This window comes from Engystomops pustulosus, chromosome 4 (assembly GCF_040894005.1).
Source record: "Engystomops pustulosus chromosome 4, aEngPut4.maternal, whole genome shotgun sequence".
NCBI classification, from domain to species: domain Eukaryota; kingdom Metazoa; phylum Chordata; class Amphibia; order Anura; family Leptodactylidae; genus Engystomops; species Engystomops pustulosus.
The window spans coordinates 87,896,256-87,921,717 of record NC_092414.1 but is presented as its reverse complement, the minus strand read 5'-3'; the positions used below and the strand labels follow the sequence as shown (position 1 = coordinate 87,921,717).

Here is a 25,462-nt window from a genome sequence, read left to right as displayed (position 1 = left end):
TGATGTCAACATAAAGCAGACATAAGGTTAATGTTAGTTAGCAACCAATTTGGGAGGTTGAACTAACTATATGATGAGCATAACATTTAGAAATCATGAAATTGCAAATTTTTCCTACTTTTCACCAAATGTAAATTTTTTTCATAAATGCAAGACATTTCAGCTAAAATATATATAAATATAAGGTAAAGTATAACATGTCACAAAAAACAATCTGAATATCACCTTGCTAAGTTTAATGTTCGAAAGTTGTAATCGCATATAGTGACACATGGCAGATTTGAAAAATCGGGCTGGGTCCTTAAAGGGTTAAAAGATAGCGGACCTTGGGCACCACCATCTTGTTTGCGATTGTCGCTCCCTGTGATGTCAACGGGGAACAGTTATTGGTTGCCTTGACAGCCACAGGTTTTTGTAACAGGTTAATGGTGTGGAGGAAATATTGTGTCAAACATTTGTTTAACTCACTATATGCTGCATTATATTGAACATTGCAATACACAGAGGCCTTTGTTTATATCTTCAAGTCCATGGGCGGATTTATCAGTGCAGTTTTCTAACATAGAAGCTGCAGGAATTTGATTATTGATCATGTCTACACCATCTCTACACTATGTGGGCATGGAGGTGCACTGCCACTGGCGGAGTGGGCAGCCATGGGGCATTTCTGCCCTGTGCCTGTGTACTTTTTAAAAACCTTTAGGTAAAAACCTTTAAGATTTTACACAAAACTATGCCGGGTCGGAACTGACATGGTTTAGCCTGGTGGCCTTTATCATTCACCGGTGCACGTCATTTGATAAATTCCCCCCCATGTGTGCAAACAAGCCACAAGTATAGAGATATACAACTGTGACCCAAGTCACAAGGTGTACTTACTGAAATCCTAAAAATCTTACGTAATTTATTCATTTTAAATTCAATCTACCATCAAAATCAAACATGATAAACCAGGTGTCTGTGGCAATCATCTTATATTTGTTATCCACGTCATCCTTACTTCAAAATCAACTTATGAGTCAGAAGGGCTCTGGAGGTTGTACCAGCTTTACAGGCTACTACACTGTGCAAAAAAAATTCTCACCCTACCTCTGCTTCTTCAGCACTCTACCCCATTTGCATACTTCAATCTCACACAGTGGGAATACTCATGTATAGTATAAGACCCTGTCAAGCTACAGAAAGGCGCTGGCAAAGCATTCCCCAGCTGAGGCCATTGATTTTAGAAAAATGTAGGTCATGGATAACAAGTACAAGAAGATTACCACAGTCACAGTGCCTGGATTTATGATTAAAGGGGTTATCCGGGTTTAAACATTTTTTTATGGCCGGGCTGGGGAGGGCTATTTAAACATAATAAACATATACTTACCTCCTCCGGTGCTGCTGATGTCCCGCGCGGCGGCCCGTCTTCTCCGTGCGCCGGTTTCATTACACCGGCGCACAGGGAGCTTCCGGCCGGCCGGATGCTCCCATGCGCACCATCTCCCAGCGCTTACAACGCTGAGAGATAGGGACGGATGGGAGGAGCCGTCCACAACGCGGACCGGAAGCTCCTTGTGCGCGGCTTCCGTGCCCCTGTTTGTTTACAGGGGCACGGATCGAAGTGACCGCGGAGCAGGACATCGGCGGCGCCGGAGGAGGTAAGTCCATGTTTATTATGTTTAACTATCCCTCCCCAGCCGGGCCATAAAAAAGATTTTTAAACCCGGATAACCCCTTTAAGTGTCCCTGGTTTTTCATGCTTAATTTTGATGATAGATTACATTTAAAAATATCCAAAGTAAACAATTTAATTGATCATAGTAATTAAAACTGTTGTCTTTCTTTCAGAAATGAATAGGTTATGTGATAATTGTAAACTTTGAAATGCAGGCAGTCCCCTACTTAAGAACACCCGACTTACAGACAACCCATAGTTACAGACAGACCCCTCTGACCTCTGGTGAAGCTTACAGCAAAAAATGATTAAACTCCAATTGTCACTCGGGCCAAAATTCTTTTTGTCTGGATCTACAATTATAAAATATACAGTCTCAACTTACATACAAATTCAACTTAAGACCAAACCTCCGGACCCTATCTTGTACGTAACCCGGGGACTGCCTGTATACTTGAGTTTGTGTCTCCTCCAAAGAGCAGTATTTCTTAAAGCCTATTGAGGTCTCACCCACAGCTAATTATTAACAGGAGGCTAATTATTAACTATTAACTATTCCCTTACCTAGAGGACATTTATCCTAATAATTAACTGTTTCTAAAGATTTAATTTTATTAAATCAGCTGAATCCCTCAGCTGAATCACAGGACAGTAATCTGATTTACACAAACTGCCTCAATAAGAAAGAAAGGTAAAGGACATCTTTCTTTTAATAAAGCATATTACAGAGTTTGCTATTATTATCTGCTCTATCGATTATTGCAATTATGATAAAAGTTTAATGATGCTTTAATCAGCTGAGGCACTCTAAAATTGGAAAAAGTCTATAAAACTATTTTAAGAGGAAGAACAATATTAGAATTTGTCTCCTCTTTTTGAAACTAGTGCAGATAATTGAACTATTGCTGGTGTGAGAAACCACTATCCAATTTGATAAAGACTGGAACAGCTGGTGTTGTGTGAGAATTCCAGTGTGGTCCGACAACAGTTTTTCAGCAGTTATTCATATCATGTTGTTATTTATTTTAAAAGATGTGCACATCTGGAAATCTTGACTAATGTCCATAACTAACACATGTTTCAGAATACAATATTATTTCCTGAGTGCCAAATAGAATGAGTTTTCTTTATGTATACCTATCTATAGTTATATGTGTGTGAATATACATATTTTACTATAAATTGACCTGATAGCTATACTACCTCTTTTTCGGTACCCCTATTATACAACTTTGTATAATAAAACATTAACTCATTTAATCTCAGTGCCGAATATGTACTGGGCTGTGTAAGGTAATTAAGTACATGGCTCCATCTTAAGGGTGACCATGGCATCAAAAAGACTCACACTGAGTATTGGAGTACCTTGGTCTCTCCAGAGGAAATCAGTTTTCATTCAAATAACTAGAATGAATGTGGGGTACAAGCCACACCAGCACTTAACAAATGTCCATTAGTAAAACGTTAGGAGGGTTCACTGACATTTTATATTATTTAGATGGAACAAGGTACCTCCTAAATTAATTGTAAAACATATATAGACTGCCTGTCTTATACTGCACCAGATTTATATGAAAGTTGGTAGGAGACTGCAAGCCCTTGTGTCATCACTGCTCTCCCAGCTCCCTTACTTCCTCCTGCTTCCTCACCCCCCTCCCTCTTGCAGACTTGAGCTGACCCTGTGCTGCAAGCAAATCTCAATCAGCTCACATTTGCATTAAGGAGGAGGGCACAGACAGCAGGATGGAGGTGGACAGCTAGGAGAGCAGAAATGACACAGAGATTCTGAGCCTTGCACAGACACGGCCATAACTAAATCCTCTTTGCGGGCAGGCAACCAGGTGAACTTTTATATATGTTTAGTATTAAAGAAGATTCAGTATTAGCATTAAACAAAAGGGGCAAGACCTGAAGGCCCTGGTGCAAACTTTGAGTTGGGGCCCCAAATACCGAAACCTTTGCCCATGTCCACATCTCGCTTATTATACCCGCGTATAATAGAATACACATATACTATATAAACGCTACACACACGTAAATATGTTCCTGTAGTGGATGTAATGCAAATATACCAGAAGTTAATGTATAGAAATCACTTACCGATTAAGTCTCAGTTGCTGCCTTCTCCCTGTGTGCTTGCCGAGTCCATCCTAGTTGGTATCCTGGTGGCGTCCTCACAGGTTACATATCTTCATCAGGTATAGAACCTCAGGATGACTTCTCCCGGCCGTCACATCAGGATTTCCCAGCCAGGTGTCTTCAGCTCCTTGCTGCACATCTCCAGACTGCGCCCCTAAAAATATCACAGTTACTCACAGTATAGTGTCTCCTGGATAGCAAAAATACCCCACACTGTGTTGCTAAACAACACTTACTCCTTACAAATCCAGACACGCTGCCTTTTATTCATTGTAAGGTGTAGAGTTTCTATTGGTCATTGTGTGATTGTAGCATTCTTTTGTGTTTGTCGGGTGATATTTAGTGTTTTACTGTGGTATTTATAATCTTAGGGATGGTATTTTGCGTTGTACTGTGGTGGTAGTACTGTGGTCCTTTTTAAAGGCGGTACACTAGTGCGACCCTGGGCCAAAAACTGTTTTTCCACATCTCTGTTTTTCCACAACTCATTTCCAAGAGTTCGATAAACTTTTATCAGAGCATAGACTGGCAACTTTGAAAAACATAACATATTCCAACAAACTCAAACATATTTCCTAAGTATGCCATGTTATGTTGCAGCTCTATGTACTGTGTGTGCTTTGGATGTATCAGATATTTATAGTCTTTCACACTTTCACATCCTTTTTTCTTTCTCTTTGCCTAGGTCTGAAAAAAAATTTGACTCCAACTCAGGTGAGATTGACTTTGAAAGTATACTTGCATGTTTGGGAAGAGGTGCAGTCTTTATTGTGCATAGTAGTGGCCGCAAGAAAGAATTGATACATTTGTTAAATTCTATATATTGTAAAGCACAGAATACAAATGTATATGAGTTAATTGTAAATAAACACTCATAAAAATTAGAGAACGATTTCAGATAGCTGCAAGTTATCTGTGTTAATCTGGGACCAGGTGCTAGCTTCATTAATTATCTGACAACCCCTATTTAACTGTCAACCTAACTTTCCAGTTTTCTTTGTGCAAAAACTGTGCCGTTCCAAAGTGACTGAAACCCCTAGCCAGCAGGTAGTCCAGGTGAACGTCAAAGGGGTGACACTATCAGCAATAGCAAGAGAAGTTGTGATTTCTATAATGTTGCATCTTTACAACATCTCACACTCATTCAAGTCCCCTGAGAAGGTTGGTTGCCTTCAAAGGACAAATGCAAGAGGGCAGGATAATGCAGAGAATATTCATGGGTAATAATTTCTATACTACAGCTGGAATTGCAGGCAGTGCAATTTAGCACTGAACAGGTGTTAGTATATGTCTCGTTATACAGTGACAAAATGTGTAAGAGCATTTGGGTGAAGCCCACTCTGTAGTGACCGAACATCTAATTCACAGAAAGAATCAAAAGATGTGAACATGTGTGAACAGAGTAGAAGCATCCTACAGTTTATTTTAATGATGAAAGCAAGTTTAATTTATTTTGGGTTTGATGGAAAATATTATGTTCATCGACAAACGGGAAACACTGAACCCAAAGTGTGTAAAGAAGTCAGTAAAAGGTGGTGGAGGAAGTGTCATGGTTTGGGGAATGTTTTCTACAAAATGAGTTGGTCCTCTCATACAACTACATGCAGAGTAAATGCAAGTGTGTATCATAACTTTCTTCAACAACACATGATTCAGCAAGGAATTTTCATTCAGCACAGTGCCCCTGTCACACAGCAAAATTGGTAAAGCAGTTCATTGAAACAGAAGACATTTTAACAAAGAAATAGTCAGTCCTGATCTAAATCCAATAGAAAACCTCTGGAAAATCCTTGGTGACAAAAGAAACTGTGGAAGAAACGGGGAGAAGAGTGCACCCAAATCATGCCAGAGCAGTGTGAGAGACTAGTGAAGCTAGTTATAATCTTTTTCTGGCCTACTTTTATCTATTGCTGTTCTCTAATTATTACCATCACACTTTTTGCAGAATAAAGGTTTTATATTGATATATTTTGGTAATTTTGTAAAATACTGTTCTAGTGGCATAGTGTTGATCATTTATACAAATGTTGATATATTTATACATCCAGTTTCTTGAAATTAGAAGTATTTTGTAATATGTGCGCTGGGATATTGCAAGAACTTTAGTTCATGTGCTAAATTCTTACTTCTCTTGTGTTAGAATCGTCCTTTGCATCCCTAGTCATACAAATTGTCACTAAGTTGCATTATAGTACATGTTTTATATCAATGAAGGAATCCTAAAGAAGTATAAACAGATACTGGGTTCTGAAAGAATAATATATATTGTGGCACTCATTTAACTAGCAAACTTTTAACTATGTACAATAAATTTGGACTAATGAGAAATTATTGGAAAGAAGTGACATTCAAAATCCACCAGCTGCATAGCCGTCATTAACAAGCCTGAACTGCTTACTGCTACCATGAAATCATAAGGAAAATTTAGGAGCCTGGATTTAATTAGACCTCCATGTGTATCTAGACAAATTTTATAAAAATATATTCAACGTTCTCAGCTTTATAGCTTACAGAAATGTCAGGACCTGTGGTGTAAAATAGATTGGTTACACTTTTTATTATTTGAAAGAACAAGGTCTGATAGTTGTATAACCGTTTATGTAAAAAAAAATTTGTGATGCATAGACCAGAACCACAATTTACCATTTTATAGCAAGCGTGTCACGGGTCGCAAGTGTGTCAAGTGTGTCACAGCTCACCCGTGCCCCTCTGCCCCCGTTGAGGCATTCCCGCATGTCTCACCTGTCCCAGCTCCTTTTCCGACTCCCTACGCCGTGCGCCTGCGTTTCTGACTCCCAGTGCCTGCGTGCCGGCTTCACTAAATTTGAAGGGCCAGCGCGCCTTTAATTGCAGCTGGCCATTTTCAGAAAATGTATATGCCTGCCTCTTCCTGCACACCCTGCTGGATCTTTGTGCCTACGCCATTAAGAAAGCTCCTCAGTGATATCCCTGAGTATTCCTGTGTTCCTGTTCCCGTGTTCCTACGTTCCTTCTACCTTGCTCCTGTATGTTCCTGTTCCCATGCTCCCGTGTGTTCCCGTTCCCTTCTGCCTGGACCTCCCGTTGCTGACCCCGGATTAATAATAATAATAATATGGATTGGACTTGACCTTGCATCTCTGCCGCCTGCCCTGACCCTGGGTCTGAACCTTACCATGAGACTGTCTGCTGCAAAGGTACCTCAACCTTGGCTGCCACCGCGGGCTAGTCGCACCTGTGGAACGACCTGAGGGCACCCCACCGCAGCAAGACCATCCCGCTTTGCGGCAGGCTCTGGTGAAGACCAGGTGCCACTTAGATTCCGGTCCCATGTGTCGGCTGTTTCCACCTCCAACGTTGGTCCAGAGGATCCACAGATCCTGCATCCTGACAAAGTTTATATTGCCATGGCTTAAAGAGAATCAGCCCGAGCAATTTGGGACACTAAACTAAAGGTCTTTATGGTGTTGTGTCCCTAATTGACATGAGTTCCACCATAAACCTTTATACATACCTCTGGTCTCCCCGCGAACTGCACAGCAATTCAATGAAGCCAGAGTAGTACACCCTGGCTTCATTGTGCAAGAACCATACCTATGGCGCATGCAGGGTGTAGGGTGAAGCCAGGGTGTAGCATGATTCATTGCCTGTAAAGAGGAAAGATGGCCACAAATGAGGGGGGAGATCAAAGGGGCCACAATTTGAGAGAAGAGATAAGAGGGCCAACAATATGAGGGGAAATGAGGGTGGCCACATGTAAGAGGGGGATGAAGGGGGCCTGCACTATAAGTTGGAGATGAGGGGGCCATCATATTAGGGGTGATACGGGGGACACCAATACGAGGTGGGAGATTATGGGGCCACAATATAAGCAGGGAGATGAGAGAGGGAGCACAAATGAGAGGAGGAGATGAGAGGGGACTACAATATAAGTGGGAGATGAGGGGGCCACAATAAGAGGGGGAGATCAGAGTCACAATATGAGGGAGATTAAGGGTCACAATATGAAGGGGAGATGAGAGAGGTCACAATATGAAGGGGAGATGAGGGAATACAATATGGCCACAATAAGAGGGGGAAATAGGGGTCAGAATATAAGGGTAGATTGGCCACAATATGAGGGGAGGTGAGAGGGTCCACTATATGAATTGGAGATGAGAGGGGAATACAATATAAAGGGAAGATGAGACCACCATATGATGGTCACCATATAAGGGAGAGATAATGGGCTAAGATATGAGGGGGAGATGAGAGACCACAACATGAGAGGGAGATGAGGGGCCACAATATGAGAGGGAGATGAGAAGTACCACAATAAGAGGGGGAGACGAGAGGGCACAATATGAGTAGGAGATGAACCGGGCCATAGTATGATGGGGAGATGGGGGAGGAATAATTATCCTTTAATAAGAGTACTTGTTTGAACATAAGGCAATGTTCACACGATGTGACTGAATTGTGCTTTGAAACACATTTCAAGCACATCTGGAATAATTTTTCACCCCGTGTAATATGCTGATTGGTGAGGATCCTAGTAGTGGGACTCCGACAGTTCACAAGAGCTTGGATCCTTTATACCCTAAATGAATGGAGTAGCAGGTTGGACATGATTGATCCTGCTCTATTACCTTTCTATGGAACTATTGTCACTCAGTTATGTTCATCAGCATCATAGAGACGAAAAGAGCTGCAAGTTCCATGTTTATTTGTGGTTTCTTGTAACCCTATCCGTGGGGGCCCAACACTAAGGGGGAAATTTTATTTTTCACTTCAGTGGCCGAACAACCCCTTTAACTTGATCTTATATATGGTGTCTATAAAATTCTATAGGCCTGACATCAAAACTTGTGGTCTGGATGCTACAGACGATCCCATAGAAAATAATGGAATTTGTTCCAGTATCCCTTTAACTCTGGTGTTTCACTATTACACCTAAGGGAAAGAGTGGACTACTTAAGCTACTTAAAGAAAAACCTACCGTCATGAATCTACCTATTAAGGGTGATCTGATGGAAGGTTCCTAAACTATCCCTCTCCAACTCTATACAAATTTTAATCTAATCTACAGTTTATATAATAAACTAAAGGGAACCTACTATCAGATCTACCTTAAAAGGGTTATCCGGGTGTTAAAATTTACTGAGGGCCGGGCTGAAGCGGGCTATTTAAAAATAATAAAGGTGTACTTACCCCCTCCGGCGCCGCTGATGTCCGGCGCCGCGGTCCTTTTGATCCGTGCCCCTGTTTGTTTACAGGGGCACAGAAGCCGCGCACATGTGGCAGGCTCCTCCCATCCGTTCCTATCTCTCAGCATTGTAAGCGCTGGGAGATGGTGTCGGATGGGAGCTTCCTGTGCACCCTTGTAATTAAACCGGCGCACAGAGGAGACGGACCGTGGCGCCGGACGAGGTAAGTAGATGTTTATTATTTTTAAATAGCCCTCCCCAGCCCAGCCCTAAGTATATCTTTAACAACCGGATAACCCCTTTAATAGGTACATTTCTGATGGTAGGTTTCATTTAAATGGGTTGAATGTAAAGCTGTATTTCTTATATTTTTACTGTAATACAGCAAGATGTGACATGTTTACTATAAACCATGTCCATCTCCATTATCACTATTATATGTAATATTGTATCCTGATTGTTAATAAATTATGTATTATCCTGATTGGACTAGTAAATATTTAGAAGACTATATTAATCTACTGGAAAATATCTCAGACCTGAACAGATAATTACAATGGTTGAAATAGTTGATAATTTCATGGGCAAGGTAAATGTCCTGGCCCAGGGCACATTCCTGTAGCAGCTGCAGTTGTTCACAACATTCATGACAGCAGAAGTATATCTCACATTCTCATGTCCTCATAATGTAAACATTGACTTTTTAAAATGGATTCCCAAATTTAACTTAAAACGGGATGCAGGTACATTGTTGAATAAACAGGCAACAGATAATGACAGGAAATATATTCAACTCAAATAACTCGGCTTTACGTTCTCTTCATCTCATTTACCATTTCTGGCTCTTTGATTCTTATGACATTATGACTGGAAGAGAAAAGGCTGTCTACATTGTATGGTTACAGAATGTATTGGAAGTTGTGTCTGGAAGGATTGTTATTTGTGTTTAACGCAAATAATTTGGGAACTAAAGAGGTTGACAAGTATTTCTTCTAGACTGGTGGTCTACTTCTACTTATTTTCTCTTAATATTTGTATTTTTCTAGTAATGACCTCTAGTGATGTAAAAATAAATTTGATGTCTACCCAAGGCTGGGACTACGCATTTCAGGTCACAATAACCTTAATCGTGGCTACATTTTTAAAAAAGGGACCAAGCGTCCACCTGAAGATGACTTCACATCCTGTTTTAGTTACACGTGTAGGCCCAGCCTTGGGACCAGAAATTTAAAGATATGTTATAAATATTTGCCTGAAGAGAACCACTTGTCTCTGATATAAGATATATTACAAAGGCAAGTCATCTGAATATGTTCTTTTTGCTCTATTTATACTACATATATTTATATATGTATAGAATGAATGTATTTAGCTACAACAAGTGTGAAAAGGAAGTTGTCCATACACATTACAGATCAGGCATCATACATTTAAAGAATTCAACCTTCAACATGTCAATATGAACAGGCAGAGAAAATAAATAAAACCATTCAAGAAGACATTTGTTAGCTGTCAGCTACTGTAAAGTTTTCAGCATAAAAGTATAAACATATTGGGGCACATTTACTAAGGGTCCGCGGACCACGATTCCGTCAGGTTTCCCGACTATTTCTGTTCTGCGCTGAATCGCACAGGGGTTTGTGTCACATGCGATCGTATTGTGGCGCATCAGCTCACATACACCAGGAAGAAGATGGTGAATTCCGGCGGACCTAAGCTGGGAAGCGACACATTCAAGAAATCGGGCGCACCCTGTACGTGAATCGGGCAGCTCCGAATCCTCGGCGGACATTCTGGATCGGCGGACGCAACGGGACGGGTAAGTAAATGTGCCCATTGTAGTGAGATAATTTGTATAAAACGTATGGACCTTATTGATTTACTTATCCAGCACTGGTTCTTAATTACTACATGTACCCAAGAGAAACTCTCACAATACTACAGGCTTTAATGGGAATTTTAGACATAAATATTTATCACCTACCCACTTGTTAGGTGAACATTTATGTAGCTAAAATAACTTTTTGTTAAGACTTGAAGCTTTCTGGTATTCCCTGGTAGTTCCCAGGATTCCTTCAGAAACAGTTTTTGTCTGTCATTTGAATTTAAAATAAAATACATTCATGTGACCAACACTAGTTACCGTAGGAAGCGGAGCAAGGTAAGTATCTATTTATTGTGGTATTTCATCAATTATGACAGCTACAAAATTGACTTTAAGTATAACCCATTTGTTTAAATATAACAAGGCAGTATATACATTGTATACAGGGGTGGACTGGCCATACAGTTTAACGGGAGACTTCCCTACAGCTCTCATACAGCTTGTAATGTCTCCATGTGATAGCAGCAGGCAGAGATGAATTCCAACAGAAACTTCTTTTATTATAACATGTGCAGTCAGACATCCATCATTTCTTCTCCTAGCTCCCAGCAAACCACACCCCTTAACTTCCTGTTACATGTTCTCATTTCTAAAAGAGACATGTATGCTTGCTGTATGTTACATCACCCCCCTTTTTTTTAAATGAATAATAATCAAAATAATGAAACAACATAAGTTAAAACTGCTAACGGAAAAAACAACTGGATCTTGAATGTTGCAATTTAACAGTCATTAATGGTCCATTTCTAGATAAGCAGAATATAAACCCCAAATTACACCTCCTCAATAAGTCTAGATGGGGCTCTTCTTTCTCTCACTGGATAGCGTCTTGGTTGTTGAAGAACACTGTTATCTGAAGAGCTGGCTATGTCCTGTTGAGAACTGTCACTCTCAGTAACTTCTATGTGGGTCTGAGAGGCTTCACCAGCATCATTTTCTGGTAATCCATTGTCAGGTAATCTATTTTCTGGTAACACTTTGAAGTGTGAGGCGTTCCGGGTAATAGAATGTCCATCTCGCTCAGCTGTGACCATACTTCCTTTCTTGGCTGTTACATGGTATTCTGCTGGGTCATACGTTGGACAGGTCTTGTTATTCTGTTTGTGACGTACAACCACTTTGTCACCCCTCTTTATAAAAGATGGCTGAGCATGACGGCTCTTGTCTGCATACTGTTGCATTTTCTGCTTGTTGTTAAAATCTGCGGGTCTCACAGTAGAATCATCAGGAATGACGTGACTGGTAACATCAGGAATACGGATACGAGGGGTTCTGTTGAATAGTAGGTGGGCAGGAGCAGCATTAGTAGTTGAATGAGGTGTACTCCTATAGTTGCGTAGAAATCTGTAGAGCGCCTGTTTCAGTGGTATGTGCTCCAAGTAAGAGGCTTTAACTCTCTTCCCTAAAGTGCGCATGAATCTTTCCACAATTCCATTTGCTTGTGGCCAGCACGGTGTTATCTTTCTGTGTGTGAACCCCAGATATTCAGAGAACTGTACAAATGTATGGCCATTAAATGGAGGTCCATTATCTGTTTTGACTACTCTGGGAATACCATATGCTGAGAAAATGTTGTCCAACTCTGGAATTACACTGTTTGCTGAAGTCGAAGAAATAAATGCAATTGCAGGGTATCTTGAATATTCATCAATTGCTACCAGAATGTATTGCCCATTAGGCAGTGGGCCATAGATATCAACTGCAATTTCTTCCCAGACAGCTGTAGGTAAAGGAGACATTTGTAAGGGCTCAGGTTTTGATGAATGAGTCACCAGCTGACATGTGGAGCAATGCTTTATCATGTCTTCTACCAGCTGATCCATGTTTGGGAACCACACTTTTTCACGTAGAAGTTTCTTTGTGCCAACTATTCCCAGGTGTCCTTCATGAGCAATCTGTATTACGGAGCGACGCAATGTTTTGGGAACAACCAGTTTGGTGCCTCTAAGAATAAGGTGCGCCTCTGTGACTGACAGTTCTGCTCTCACACATGAGAAGGATTTGAGCTCCTTGAGACTTATTTCAGGGTCTGGAAATTTTGCTCTCTGAATCTCATGCCATTTGCCATTCTGAATAATGTGTATCAAGGCACAGAGTGTCTTGTCATGTGCGGTTGCTGTCACAAACTGATCAGCTGAAAGGGCCTTAGGAATTGTATGAGCAGTAACAAAATTGATATATTCTTCAGTTGACCACTGAGTAGTTTGATCCACTTCTGTAGGATGCCTTGAAATGTAGTCGGCTGGATTGCTGTATTTGCCAGGTTTGTGAATAATTTTGTAATTATATCCTTGAAGTCGTAGACCCCATCGTTCAATTCTAGCTGGCATCTTGGCTCTTGGGTTTCCAAAGATAGTTAGGAGAGCCTGGTGGTCTGTGACAATGGTAAAAGGAGCTCCATACAGAAACAGATGAAAATGTTCACATCCCCAGACGACAGCTAAACTCTCTTTTTCAGGCTGAGAGTATTTTCTTTCTGTATTTGTTAACCCTTTACTGGCATATGAAATTATACTTGGATCTGAACTGTTGGGTTTGTATTGTGCTAGAATAGCTCCCAGTCCCACTGGACTCGCATCCACAATCAGTTCAGTGCGTAAAGCTGGATCAAAATAGCACATTGTTGTAGTTGAACACAGTTCATTTTTAATAGTCTCAAACGAGGTTTGACATTCTGGAGACCACTTGAATTCACAACCTTGTTTGGTGAGGTCTCTTAGTGGCGCGCTAATTGTTGAGAAATTTTGAATGTATCTAGCACAGTAGCTGGACATCCCAAGGAAGGAACGAACTTCACTGACATTCTCAGGAACAGAGGCCATTTTTATTGCCTCTACCTTTTTAGGATCGGGCTGTATTCCCGCAGCAGAAAAAATATGACCATAAAACTCTAGAGAAGTTTTGTTAAATTCACATTTCTCTTTGTTTAATGTGAGTCCATGAGCTGATAAGCACTCAAAAACAGCATGTAATGCACGATTGTGTTCCTTCTGGGTTTTTCCAAATACCATTATGTCATCACTATAATTGAAAGCATTGGGAATGTGCTGGATTACACCTCGAATGGCATCTTGGAAAATTTCTGCTGCAGCACAGACTCCAAAGGTTAAGCGCTTGTACCTTCTTAGGCCCAAATGTGTTGAAAATGTTGTCAAATATCTTGACTCTGGGCTCAGTTCCAGCTGATGGTAGCCTTTATTGAGGTCTAGTTTTGAAAAAATAGCTGCTCCATTTAGTAGATGAATGATGTCATTCATTGTTGGAGAGATATGTCTTTCTCTCTGAATAGCAACATTTGGAAGGCGCATATCAACACAAATTCTTACCTTGTCAGAATCCTTTGGTTTTGGAACCACCACAATTGGAGAAACCCATGGGGTAGGACCAGTGACTGTTTCAACAATATCCTGATCCTCTAAGGATTGAAGCTCTTCTTCCACCTTTTTTCTTAGGTGAAAAGGAATGCGTCTATGAGCTTGTGCAACTGGACGGACACTTTCATCCACATGAAGGTGCACTTGAAAATCTTTCAATTTTCCCAATCCACTAAATAGGGAAGAGAATTCATTAAGCATAGTTTGAATTTCCTTGTCAGCTGGATCAGTTATTGTGTGAATGATCTGAATGAGACCAAGATTCATAGCTGTATGGTAGCTAAGAAGACAACCTCCAGAGCCTTGTAGGATGTAGAAGCTTGTTTTCTGTATTTTGTCTTTGTAATTGATTTCAGCATCAAATGTTCCCACAGTAGGTAGGGGAATCTGAGATCCATATGGGAAGATTTTTGTGTTAACAGTCCTAAGCACTGGTTTTGTCTTCATCTGTTCATATGTATTGTTGTCTATGATGTTCACAGATGCTCCAGTATCAATTGTAAATGTAATATCAGTACTGAAAACAGTGATTATTACACTCGGAGACTGCAGTGGTTTGGGTGCAGAGGTAATAAAGACATAGTCATTGGTTGTGGCGGATGTCTCCTCTTCATCCTGGTGTAATACTTGTACATTGGCCTGTTTGGCTGGATTTGGAGGGGGGCTTGGCAAGTGCTGATTTGCATACAGATGCATAATGGTTCCCTTTACCACATTTGTTGCATGTTTGCCCTAATGCTGGACATTTATTTATGTGAGGAAAGTCTTTTCCACATCTGTAACATTTCTTTTGTTTCTGAGTTCTGTTGTCTGCTGTAGCTTTAAATTTTATGTTATGTATCTGGGAGACGTCGCCTTTTTCCATTGTAGTGGCCTGATGATCTGCTATTTCTATGGCACGGGCCATTTTGAGAAAATCATGTAGAGAGTAGTCTTGCTGCAGGGCTTTGCGTCTTATTGTAGAAGATGTGCAAGAAACAATTACTTGTGTTAAAATTTCATCATCATTATCAGCAAAAGCACAGCCTTGAGCTAATTCCCTTAACCTTGTCACATAGGCATCCATGGATTCTTCTGGAAGCTGCTTGGCAATCCTAAACTTGTATCTCTCATATCTGATGTTTTGTTTAGGGTTGAAGTAATCTGTCAGAGCTTTGCAGCAGTTGCTGTAGGTGTCAGTGTCTGCAGCAGGTAGTGTGCAGTATATGTCATACACTTCTGAGCCTGCATGGTGCAACAGTAAAGCTCTTTTCCTTTTATCATCTTTGATGTCTATGGCTTCCAGAAAGTTCTCAAATCTGCTTATCCATTTTCTCCAGTTGTGAGCTAGGTTGTTGGTATCAGTAGTATCAAATTTGGGGAACACATGTAGCTGATAGCCATCTGCCATCTTAGCTCTGCTCAGTAGAGTAGTGCAGGAGGTAGCTGTGCTGTAGTGTCAGGGAGGCAGATCTTCTATCTGTGTCTGTAGGTGTTTATCTCACACACCTTGGCATTGAGCACATGTAGAATGCAGTCAGTACTCACTGCAGCAGGACACCCATCCCATCCTCGTCGCCAGTTGTAATGTCTCCATGTGATAGCAGCAGGCAGAGATGAATTCCAACAGAAACTTCTTTTATTATAACATGTGCAGTCAGACATCCATCATTTCTTCTCCTAGCTCCCAGCAAACCACACCCCTTAACTTCCTGTCACATGTTCTCAATTCTAAAAGAGACATGTATGCTTGCTGTATGTTACACAGCTGATAGGGCACGGTCCCTCCCGCCAAACTGTGTTGTGTTGTGGTCCGGCCGGAGACTTTCTGCTCCCTGTTTACGGGCTGCCTGCACTGAAATGGCCCATTGTTCACAGAGAATACTTGGTATATCTGGGCTCTATTATGTATGCTATGTGTTATGTATTAATAGTAAAAGAATAAAAAAGAGTATCATAATTCACAGCTTCCACCACTTAAAATACTTTCATAATTGACATATCCGACGTTGCTGCTCTGCACATGGAAGTCATGACATCACCACGACTTAAGTAATCTGAAGTGGAGTTAGTATTAGCCATTGTTATGTCTGTCCAAATCTTTATTTATAGCAACCTCTCATGCACATAAGGGCAGTTTATTTACATCCAGTTTTGGAAGAAAAGCTGTTGTCATAAAACAGTGTTAAATATTTATTTACATATGTGATGTGAAACATCCTGGTCAGTTCTTGCACTTGAGTTGCCTTGCATAACCTTTCCAGCAGATGCTGTCTGTGCAAGGCTCCTTACTTTCCTTTTTGCATCCTATTATGAAATCTGACTTAAGTTTCCAGATGTTAAAAAAAGCTTAAAACTCCTTGTGTAAAATAGCAAGTGTTTATGCAAATGCCGACAGTGAGTGAGTTACTTTAATACATGTAAAATATGTAAACAGACTCCCATGTTAATTTCTGTCTCATTTCTTTATGGAATTAATATTTACAGTTAATAGTTGCACTGGGATTTATTGTAATTTGGGGTTACTCATATACATTTTCACAGTTTCTACATGTGCATTGCAAAAATACAAGGCTTCATAGAGGAGAATGACTTGATATAGTGCCCTCTTATTACTAAATGTAGTCATAATACTCTATGTGCCTATGGTCACTTTCTGTGTATATCAATCTTGTTATGGTGGCGGACCTTCACATTGGCGTTTGTCTTTTGAGAGTTACTGGGGATTTTCAGGCCATGAGTCATAGAATTCCTCTAGTCCCCCAAGGATTTGCTTCACTGGAGTTCCTTGTCTTTGTAGTTTTGCTGGCTTCTTGAACCAGTTACTGTGCTGTGCAAATGGATGTTTTTGTATGACTGTGTGTAAAATACCTGGGGAGAAAGGTCATGGATTGACTCCTGTTTTTCAAGGAAATTGATCTCTTTCATTTTAGCCAGAGTAATTTCATTCAGAAAATTTCTTAAACTTTTTAACCTTTTCATTACATATTCACAAGCTGCTGCCTATTTGGATTTTAGATTCCTGAGTGCTTCCTATTGGATTTGTTTGTAACTAATCCTATGAATTACTTCTATAGTTCTCCATTAGTTTTTAGTTTACAGACTTCTACCCATCAGGTTTTCATCAGTCCCTTGAAGTAAGGAAAGCAATCTAGAATTTCACTTACATAGGACTATTTTGTCATTCAAAAGGAATACCACTAGCTATCCTTTTACCATCTTTACGTTTAAAATGAGGTTAAATACCGGTTAGAACTGAAAATTGCAAGACATCATTTCAATTTTCTACTGCCAATGTGCTTGGCTGTAGTTTTACATAGTTTTGCATTGTTGGTCCTTTAATCCAGTAGATTGAATATGGTTTGGTATAGATTTTTTTCCAAGTTGCGTTACTACTGTCTTTTTTGTATTCCAAGCAAAGGGTCCTGTACTCATAAGCACTAATGATGAATGAGCAACACTAAATTCATGTTATGACACTGTCATTTAAGACTCCAACAGTATTAGTCCTTTTTCTAGATGCATGTAGTATGTTATGTGACGGCTTCATGTTGAAAAATCTAATCTGTCAGCTTTATGTTTATTGTATTAAGCAGGAGGAAATGAACAGCTTGTTATTTATTTTTTTCTTTGAAAAAGTCAGTGTATGGCCTCATGCACACAGTCTTTGTTTAGGGCCGTATGCTAGCTATTGTGTGCTTCCTACAAATTTCAAAGCAGGTCCTATGCCTGCCATCTTTGAGACCCAGGCAGTCATTTTATGTTGACATTGGTGGTTGGAAAGTCAATCATGTTTGCGGCCCACATTAAAAAACAAACATTTGCATGTGGCCTATATCAGGGCTACAGCACCTGAACATGTTGGTTCTATGAATTTTGGACCAAACACAGTTCAGCACTGCTGTTTTGCATGGAAGAAGGAACTTGCATGATATATCATTATTAAGCATGGTGTCTCATCCACTGTACTGTGGTCAATTCATTAAATCTGGCCATGGTTGTGTGGCACTGGCCTTAATATTTAATATATAACAGAAATTCCACTCATTCTGGGGTGAGGAGTCCAATAAGGCATCTTCCCTGGTACTGCTGAAGAAAAGCAGGTCCAAAGCATGCTGCTGCCACCACCATGTTTGACAGTGGGAATGGTGTGTTCAGGGTGAGGAGCTTTTGTTTCTTTTACACCAAACATATTGGGGCTTATTTACTAAAGGTCCCGCAGATCGCACTTTCGTCGGCTTTTAAAAATTTTCAGGATTTGCGCCGCTGTGACAGCTATTTAGAAGGGGATTGTGTCACACGTGATTGGATTTTGCTGCAATCGCACCGACTTTCATGCGACAGTCGGACCGGGCCGCCGGACATTCCAAAAGATTCAGACTGAGCGCGGGATTTAACTTTAAATTTGTGTTGCAAGACATGCACTTACATACACCAGGAGGAAGATGGTAAACTCCGGCAGACCTGAGCGGGGAAGCGACACATGTAGGAAATCGGGCAGAGTTCATTACTGTCAGACTTTCCGGATCGGGGATCACACCAGGGACGTGTAAGTAAATGTGCCCTATTGTTTGGCATTGTGGCCAAAAAGTTTGATTTTGGTTTCATCTGACTAGAGCACCTTCTTCCACAAACTTTAAACAAGACTTTTTATGTATATCTTTGAGAAATTCTTCTTGCCACTCTTCCATAAAGGCCAGATTTGTGCTGTGTATGACTGATCTGGCCTATGGACAGACTCTCTCTCCCACCTCAGCTGTAGATCTCTGCAGTTCATCCAGAGTGTTCATGGGCTTCTTGGCTCCATCTCTGATCAGTCTTCTCCTTGTTTGAGATGAAAGTTTAGAGAAATGGCCGGGTCTTGGTAGATTTGCAGTGGTCTGATACTCCTTCCATTTCAATATGATCACTTGCGCAGAGGTCATTGGAATTTTAAAGTTTGTGAAATCTTTGTATCCAAATCCAGTTTTAAACTTCTCCTCAACAGTATCGGGGACCTGCCTGGTGCATTGCTTAATAATAATAATAGTCCTTTATTTATATAGCGCAAATAGATTCTGTAGTGCTGTACAAAGTTTGCCAAATCAGTTCCTGTCCTAATTGGCCTCACAATCTAATCAACCTACCAGTATGTTTTGGAGTGTGGGAGGAAACCCATGGAAACACGGAGAAAACATACAAACTCTTTGCAGATGTTGACCTGGATGGGGCTTGAATCCAGGACCCCCAGTACTGCAAGGCAGTAGTATTAACCACTGACCCACCGTGCTGCTCACATGCTTCTGACTTCACTCCAGGTCCAGGTGTTACAGTCGTGACACGTCTAGGAGAGGGAGAGAGCAGTGCGGAGGCTCTGCTCTCTAGGAGATTGGGTGAAGTGCTCACCCAAGCTCCAATTCAGTGGTCCGGGAGGTCTGGAAGTGCTGGATCCTCCTGACCTTAAGACTACAAGACGCAGGCACTTTTTAGAAAGCTTTTTTCTTGCTAAAAAGTGTGTTTTTTAGTTTGAAAAATATGGGGTTTTATTAGGGAAATAACCAAACATCTTACAAACGGAGAACACAAGAACAGGCCTACATTAAAGGAAGGATACAAACAGTCTAGAACAAGGATTGAGAAGGCTGAATAAGAGCAGAAGAAGAAGAGAGGTGGAGTAGAATGGGCAGAACGGGGGAGAGGTCCAGACATTTATGACAGGTCCAACTGCACTGGGGCATCCTGTGTTGAGTTGAGGTACCATGGTGAGGATGTAAAAATGGACCAGTGGAAACAGGTTTCCCATAAGTGGGCTTCATTCGATATATATTTTGTTAACCCTTCTCGACCATTGGAAGACGGTGGAATCTAAATGAGTCGAAGGAACACTAGCAAGTCAGGATGCCCTATTAATACCCATCCCTTAGAGTGTTGATGCCTCAGCCAATCTACTATCCTACATAAGTGTGTGGAGTGAAAGTACTTTGTGATGTTCGGTAATGCAACACACAAAGGTAGAAAAAAGACTTTTTACTGCAAGGAGGAAAGTGGCCTACAATGGGTAAATTAAGTGGGGGGAGGGCATTAATTTTATAGTAACTAATTTGGGTGGTGAAACTATATGAAAAGGAGATCATTTTGAACAAAGCACATTTTTCTTAACTTTTGCATAATTATCAATTTTTTATAATGAATGCAAAACATATCAACCGAAATTTAGCACTGACATGAGGAGTCAGAAAAAAACAATCTCAAAATCACAGGATGAAGGATTGTAAACCAAACATATTGACATACTGGTGTATGCCCCCTCTGGCAGGATCGTTTTTTCTTTTAGCTTGTTATGCCCTGGTTTTTACAAAAAAAAGGATTTTAAAACTATGCAAATGAAGCAGAGGGCATCCAGGCTCCATTAACACCTATGGTGCCTGGAGCCTCTAAGGCTCATTTGCATCATTTTAAAAACCTTTAAAAAAATACCAGGGCATAACAAGCTAAAAGTAAAGTGGATGCTGCCAGAGGGGCATACACCAGGATGTCGGTGTGCTTGGTTTACAATCCTTTATCCTGTTGGCAGATGTCCTTTAAGGAGTTAAAGAATAAAATGAACTTCTTGATATAAGATGTGAATATTACCAACCAATGTTGTTTAAGAAAACAAACACAACTGTGTAACAAATATCTGATAAAGAGGGCATTGTATGCACAAACAGCTGTATGTCTAGAATATAAAGAGTATGTTACAATACGTGTCACAAACTTTACCTCCTAGCAATAAAAGTTTGTCAGAGAAAGCATTTTTAATTCTGGCACTGGGAATTCAAGTGCCTAAAGTATGATATCAACTCACACTTCCTAAACCTAGGAAGTCATCTTTCATTCACAAGGATCAGGGAGAGAACAGAGGAGAGTAATCAGTCATCCATCTCAGTATAATGTATTTTACTCGGTGCAGGGTTTAAGAATTATTATCGCTGTAATCAGCTTGTTGTAAAAATTCCCTAAGCTCGACATCCATATCACAAAGAGGTTTTGCCTGAAAGTAGGCACCATTGGAAGGCACTTACAACATTAAATCATACAGGGACAGAAATGATATTAGCTTTGTTGATCTGAAGGGGTGTTTCTGAATAATAGGAAACATACCCTAAATGTGCCCCAAGTAGCAGATGAACCCCACCTTCTGGATTATGCAATCTTCTTAGCACATTACACTGACACCTCACACCCCTTCAGCATCTTGCAGGTACCTGTACCATAACTAAAAACAAAATTCTCTTTTTTTCCAAAGTAGACTTATCACTACCAGGATCATGTTGTGATCAGTAAATATTTTTATTTTACTTCAAGATATCTATATATTTTAGGAAAAGTGGGAAAGTGGCTGCTATCCTTTATGTGCCCCATTTCTGACAACTGTATTATTTATGAGTTTGGATACAACCATTGACCACCTAACCCAGTTCCAAAGCTTTGTAAATGTAAAGGTGACCGTGAAAACAGATGCTGATTATATATTATTATATTTCTATATTGTAGTTTCACTGTTTTGTTTTTTTATCACTTGTATACAGGATGGCCTTCATTTTACGATGTTGTCAACAAAGAAGCAATAAGCGTCACCGATGATTTTTCATTTGGGATGCACAGAGTAGAAACAAGTTGTAGTCAGGTTAGTAATCTTACATAACAATATTTCCTCCTTGCAAGTTATTGTTATTTCCTTTGGCATGCCTCAATAACATAGAAACTGTGATAATTCCAGGTTTTGGAACGTGACATTTTACACTTGTCAGATATTAATTTACATATGGAACATATGCAACACTGTAAGATAAATGAAATAAGTCCAAAAGCCAGCAAAGGCAAAATAGACACACACAAATGTCCTGACTAAAGATAAATGACCCCCCTAGAGTTGTAGTATGGTTTGATGTCCCAAAGGTAAAATCAGTACAATATCTTTAAGAGATGCATCAGTACTACCACTATTTTAATGTTGTCGTTGAATTCCCAGTTGTAAAGTTTCATTTATATGTTGTTTGTGTCATGTTTGTATGACACTTGTTTGTAGTCATGTTTGTGACCTTTTATTCATTTAGTAGACCAATTCTGCAGCTGTCCTATACTCAGTCACACATTTCAAACATTTACATTTGTACAGAAGTCCTTTAGGTGTATGTTTGATTCTAAGTAAACCAGTCCATGGGCTATTTGAGAACTATGTTTGCGTATATGATTTGTAAATATTGCACAATATCAACTCAAATTCATCACTTTGTGTTGTAATATATAATGAAGTAGATGTATCAGTGCTTTTTCATCAGTTTTCTGGCATAGTAGTAGTGAAATAATCACAATTTGTTGCGTCCTGTAAAAACTTGTGATTACTCCTGCAACTATGCCACCTCCACACCATTGGTGGTTGAAGGGGGCACGGCAGCTAGCAGAGTGGGCTGCCACAGGTCGTTTTTGTCCCAAACCTTCGCACTTCAGATAGCCTGTTTTTTATGCACAGAGCACCAGCGTATGATAAATTTCCCCTAATGTGTTTATGTGTTGAAAAGCTTTGTTCATTATTATTTTTATCCCTCAGATCCATAGGATACATTTCTATCTATAGATAGAAAAACCATAGAGCAAGAAAGTACACATTTTGATTTATTATTGTGATATATATTGGAGGACATACTGTATAACTATAGGGAGTATTATTTTACTATATGACTGTATGCATTAATCTATTAAAGTAATAGATTCAGCAATAATTAACTTATTCAACATTTTCTCATTTTAGTGTGGTGCCCATCTTGGTCATGTCTTTGATGATGGTCCTCGTCCAACTGGTAAAAGATACTGTATAAATTCTGCATCAATGACCTTCATACCAGATGAGGCAGGTGGGACTGAAGAAAATCGTTCACCAAAGCTACCAGGAAAGACCGAATTGTAAAAACATAGTAAAGCGTTCTTATCAAAGCATAACGTTTAATAGCCATTCTCTGGACTCCGCGCCTTCTGATGTCTTTTCCAGAATAAGATATTCACTATACATTCACTATTTCTATACAGTATAGACGCAGTCATGTTTTATACTTAACTCTTCCAAAGAATTTATTTTCAGTGCTGTCAATGCTATATATATATGTCAGTAAACTGCAACAAAAAACCTTTATGAGTTCATATGCTATGACAAAGGGCCAAAGTAAATCAGTATTGCTATCTGGGCTCCTTTATGATGAAACACATACTTGTATTATTTACCGTGTATGTTCTATTTAGTTCTTTTTCCTTAGATGAATGACAATGTTTTGCTGTATTTATACAATTTCATAATACATAATGGATACTTTATGGAGTATTGTATGTTAGTAAATGTAAAGGACAATGGAAGACCAAAGGAACAGTGGAAGGAAGGAAGGAAAGCTCAAATGTGACAAGGTTAATATTTATTTCTATAGAGTTTACCAAACTGAAATGTAAGCAGCAAGATTGAGAAGTTCTCAACAGACATTGCAGGTTATTAACATCGATCACATTACAGTTATTGAAGTATTATCGTACTACGAGTTGTTTACAAAAATACACTTAGAAAGTCGCACACTATTTTGATATAAAATGAAAGAGGTTGTACAGTTACAGAGTGAGCTAAATAAAAAACTATGAACTTGCCTCTCCCTACCCCTCCATTTAGAGCCTTAGCATCTACTTCCCATATCTGTCATGAGTAACCAGTGAGTAACCACCACTACACACAAGCAGCCAGGGGCCTGTAAAGAAAAGTGGAGGCAAAGCTGGGGGAGGAAATGGAAAAGCATGGAGAGGAAAGATTTGTTTTGTTTTTATTTCTCCCACTAAGTGACACCAACAGTTATTTTAAATATTAGCTGGACAATCCCTTTAAAGATTCTTTTATGTAATTATATTTTTTTTTACATAACTCAGTACTAGTTGTGAATACATGAGGTATATTTTACTGAGGAAAAGTTACATCTTCTTTGCCTTTCAAAAGTATTTATTTCCCTTCTCTTGCAAGCTGTGTGCAAATGTTCAGGAACCCGAGGTTATATGGATTTTGACCTATCCTAAGATTTAGGCCAGTAATTTTTTAAAATGCCGGATATCCTCTTTATTCAAAGATGGTCAGGATTGTTACAAGTTCAGCTTTTCTCTCTTTATTTCTGTAAGACTTAATGAGGTGAAGCTGTATTTAGAGACAATGGAAGTGTGGACACCAGGAAACGGAATCAACATAAGGGTACACTAGACCATTATGTGCCTGCACAAAAGCAAGTAAAAGTAACACATTTACAAATGTCATGCAGTGTGAAATCACTAACTTCTTTTTACCTATTATATCTAGAAATATTTGTATATTAATCTATAGTCTATTCAGCCTGAAAGCCTGTTAACATGAGGGGGAGGGGAGCTAATTAAAAATTGTCGTTTTCTATATTTCTTATAGTCCTTCAATGTTCAAATACTAATTATAAACTGTTTATGTTCGCTATTGCAATTATATTTTTCTTAGAATTTAAAAATAAATTTTGAACATCCAGAATTTTTTGTTTCCTTTTATATATGTAAACAGAAGTTAAAGAAAATCTGTCCTTCACAGGTGCTCCTGCGACCCATATCCCAGGTTGCAGGGGCACCTGTGTACCTCCGTGTGCCCCCGGAGCTTATAAGAAACGCATGTCTCTTCCCATTGCAAAGATTTAAAAGGCCATGTCTGCTGATGTTCCTGCTGTGGAAGAGTTGGTAGAAGACCTTAATTCCATCTGGGAACAGACTCGTAAGTCTCTGCTTCGGGCGTCCACCTGCACCAAAACTTGGGCTTATAAGAAACGCAGGTCTCTTCCCATCTTCTATCCATGAGATAAAGTGTGGCTTTCCTCTAGGTATGTTTGGTTGAAGATCCCCAGTTACAAACTGGGTCCACGTTTCCTGTGACCGTTCGAGGTGTTACAGAGCATTAATCCAGTGGCATATATGCTTGTATAAGCCCGAATTCTTTCCACGTCTCCCTGCTGACACTTATCATCTTGAATCGTTTCTCCCGACAAATAGCTCCTCCTACTCCTGTGGCTGATTCCACCAATGTCTATAAAGTCAAAGAGGTCATGGACATGAAGTCGGTTAGAGGGAGACAGTACTTTCTCGTTGACTGGAAGGGGTTCGGGTGAGAGGAGAGATCCTGGGAGCCCGAGGACAACATCCTGGTTCGTACTCTACTTCACAGGTTCCTCCAGTCTAAGAAGAGGGGGAGGCCGAAGGGGGGGGG

General features: G+C 39.9%; 1 protein-coding gene across 2 annotated transcripts in view; it reads left to right on the top strand.

The window, feature by feature from the left end:
• MSRB3 (methionine sulfoxide reductase B3) overlaps nt 1–24,739 on the top strand; it is an 83,113-nt gene extending 58,374 nt beyond the window's left edge. For both annotated transcript variants that reach the window (XM_072146623.1, XM_072146624.1), the window contains 3 exons: nt 4,485–4,513; nt 21,753–21,850; nt 22,976–24,739. In XM_072146623.1, coding sequence (XP_072002724.1) covers nt 4,485–4,513; nt 21,753–21,850; nt 22,976–23,131 — 283 coding nt within the window. In that variant the 3' untranslated portion in view covers nt 23,132–24,739. The remainder of the gene's footprint in view (nt 1–4,484; nt 4,514–21,752; nt 21,851–22,975) is intronic.
• Nucleotides 24,740–25,462: the final 723 nt, after the last annotated feature.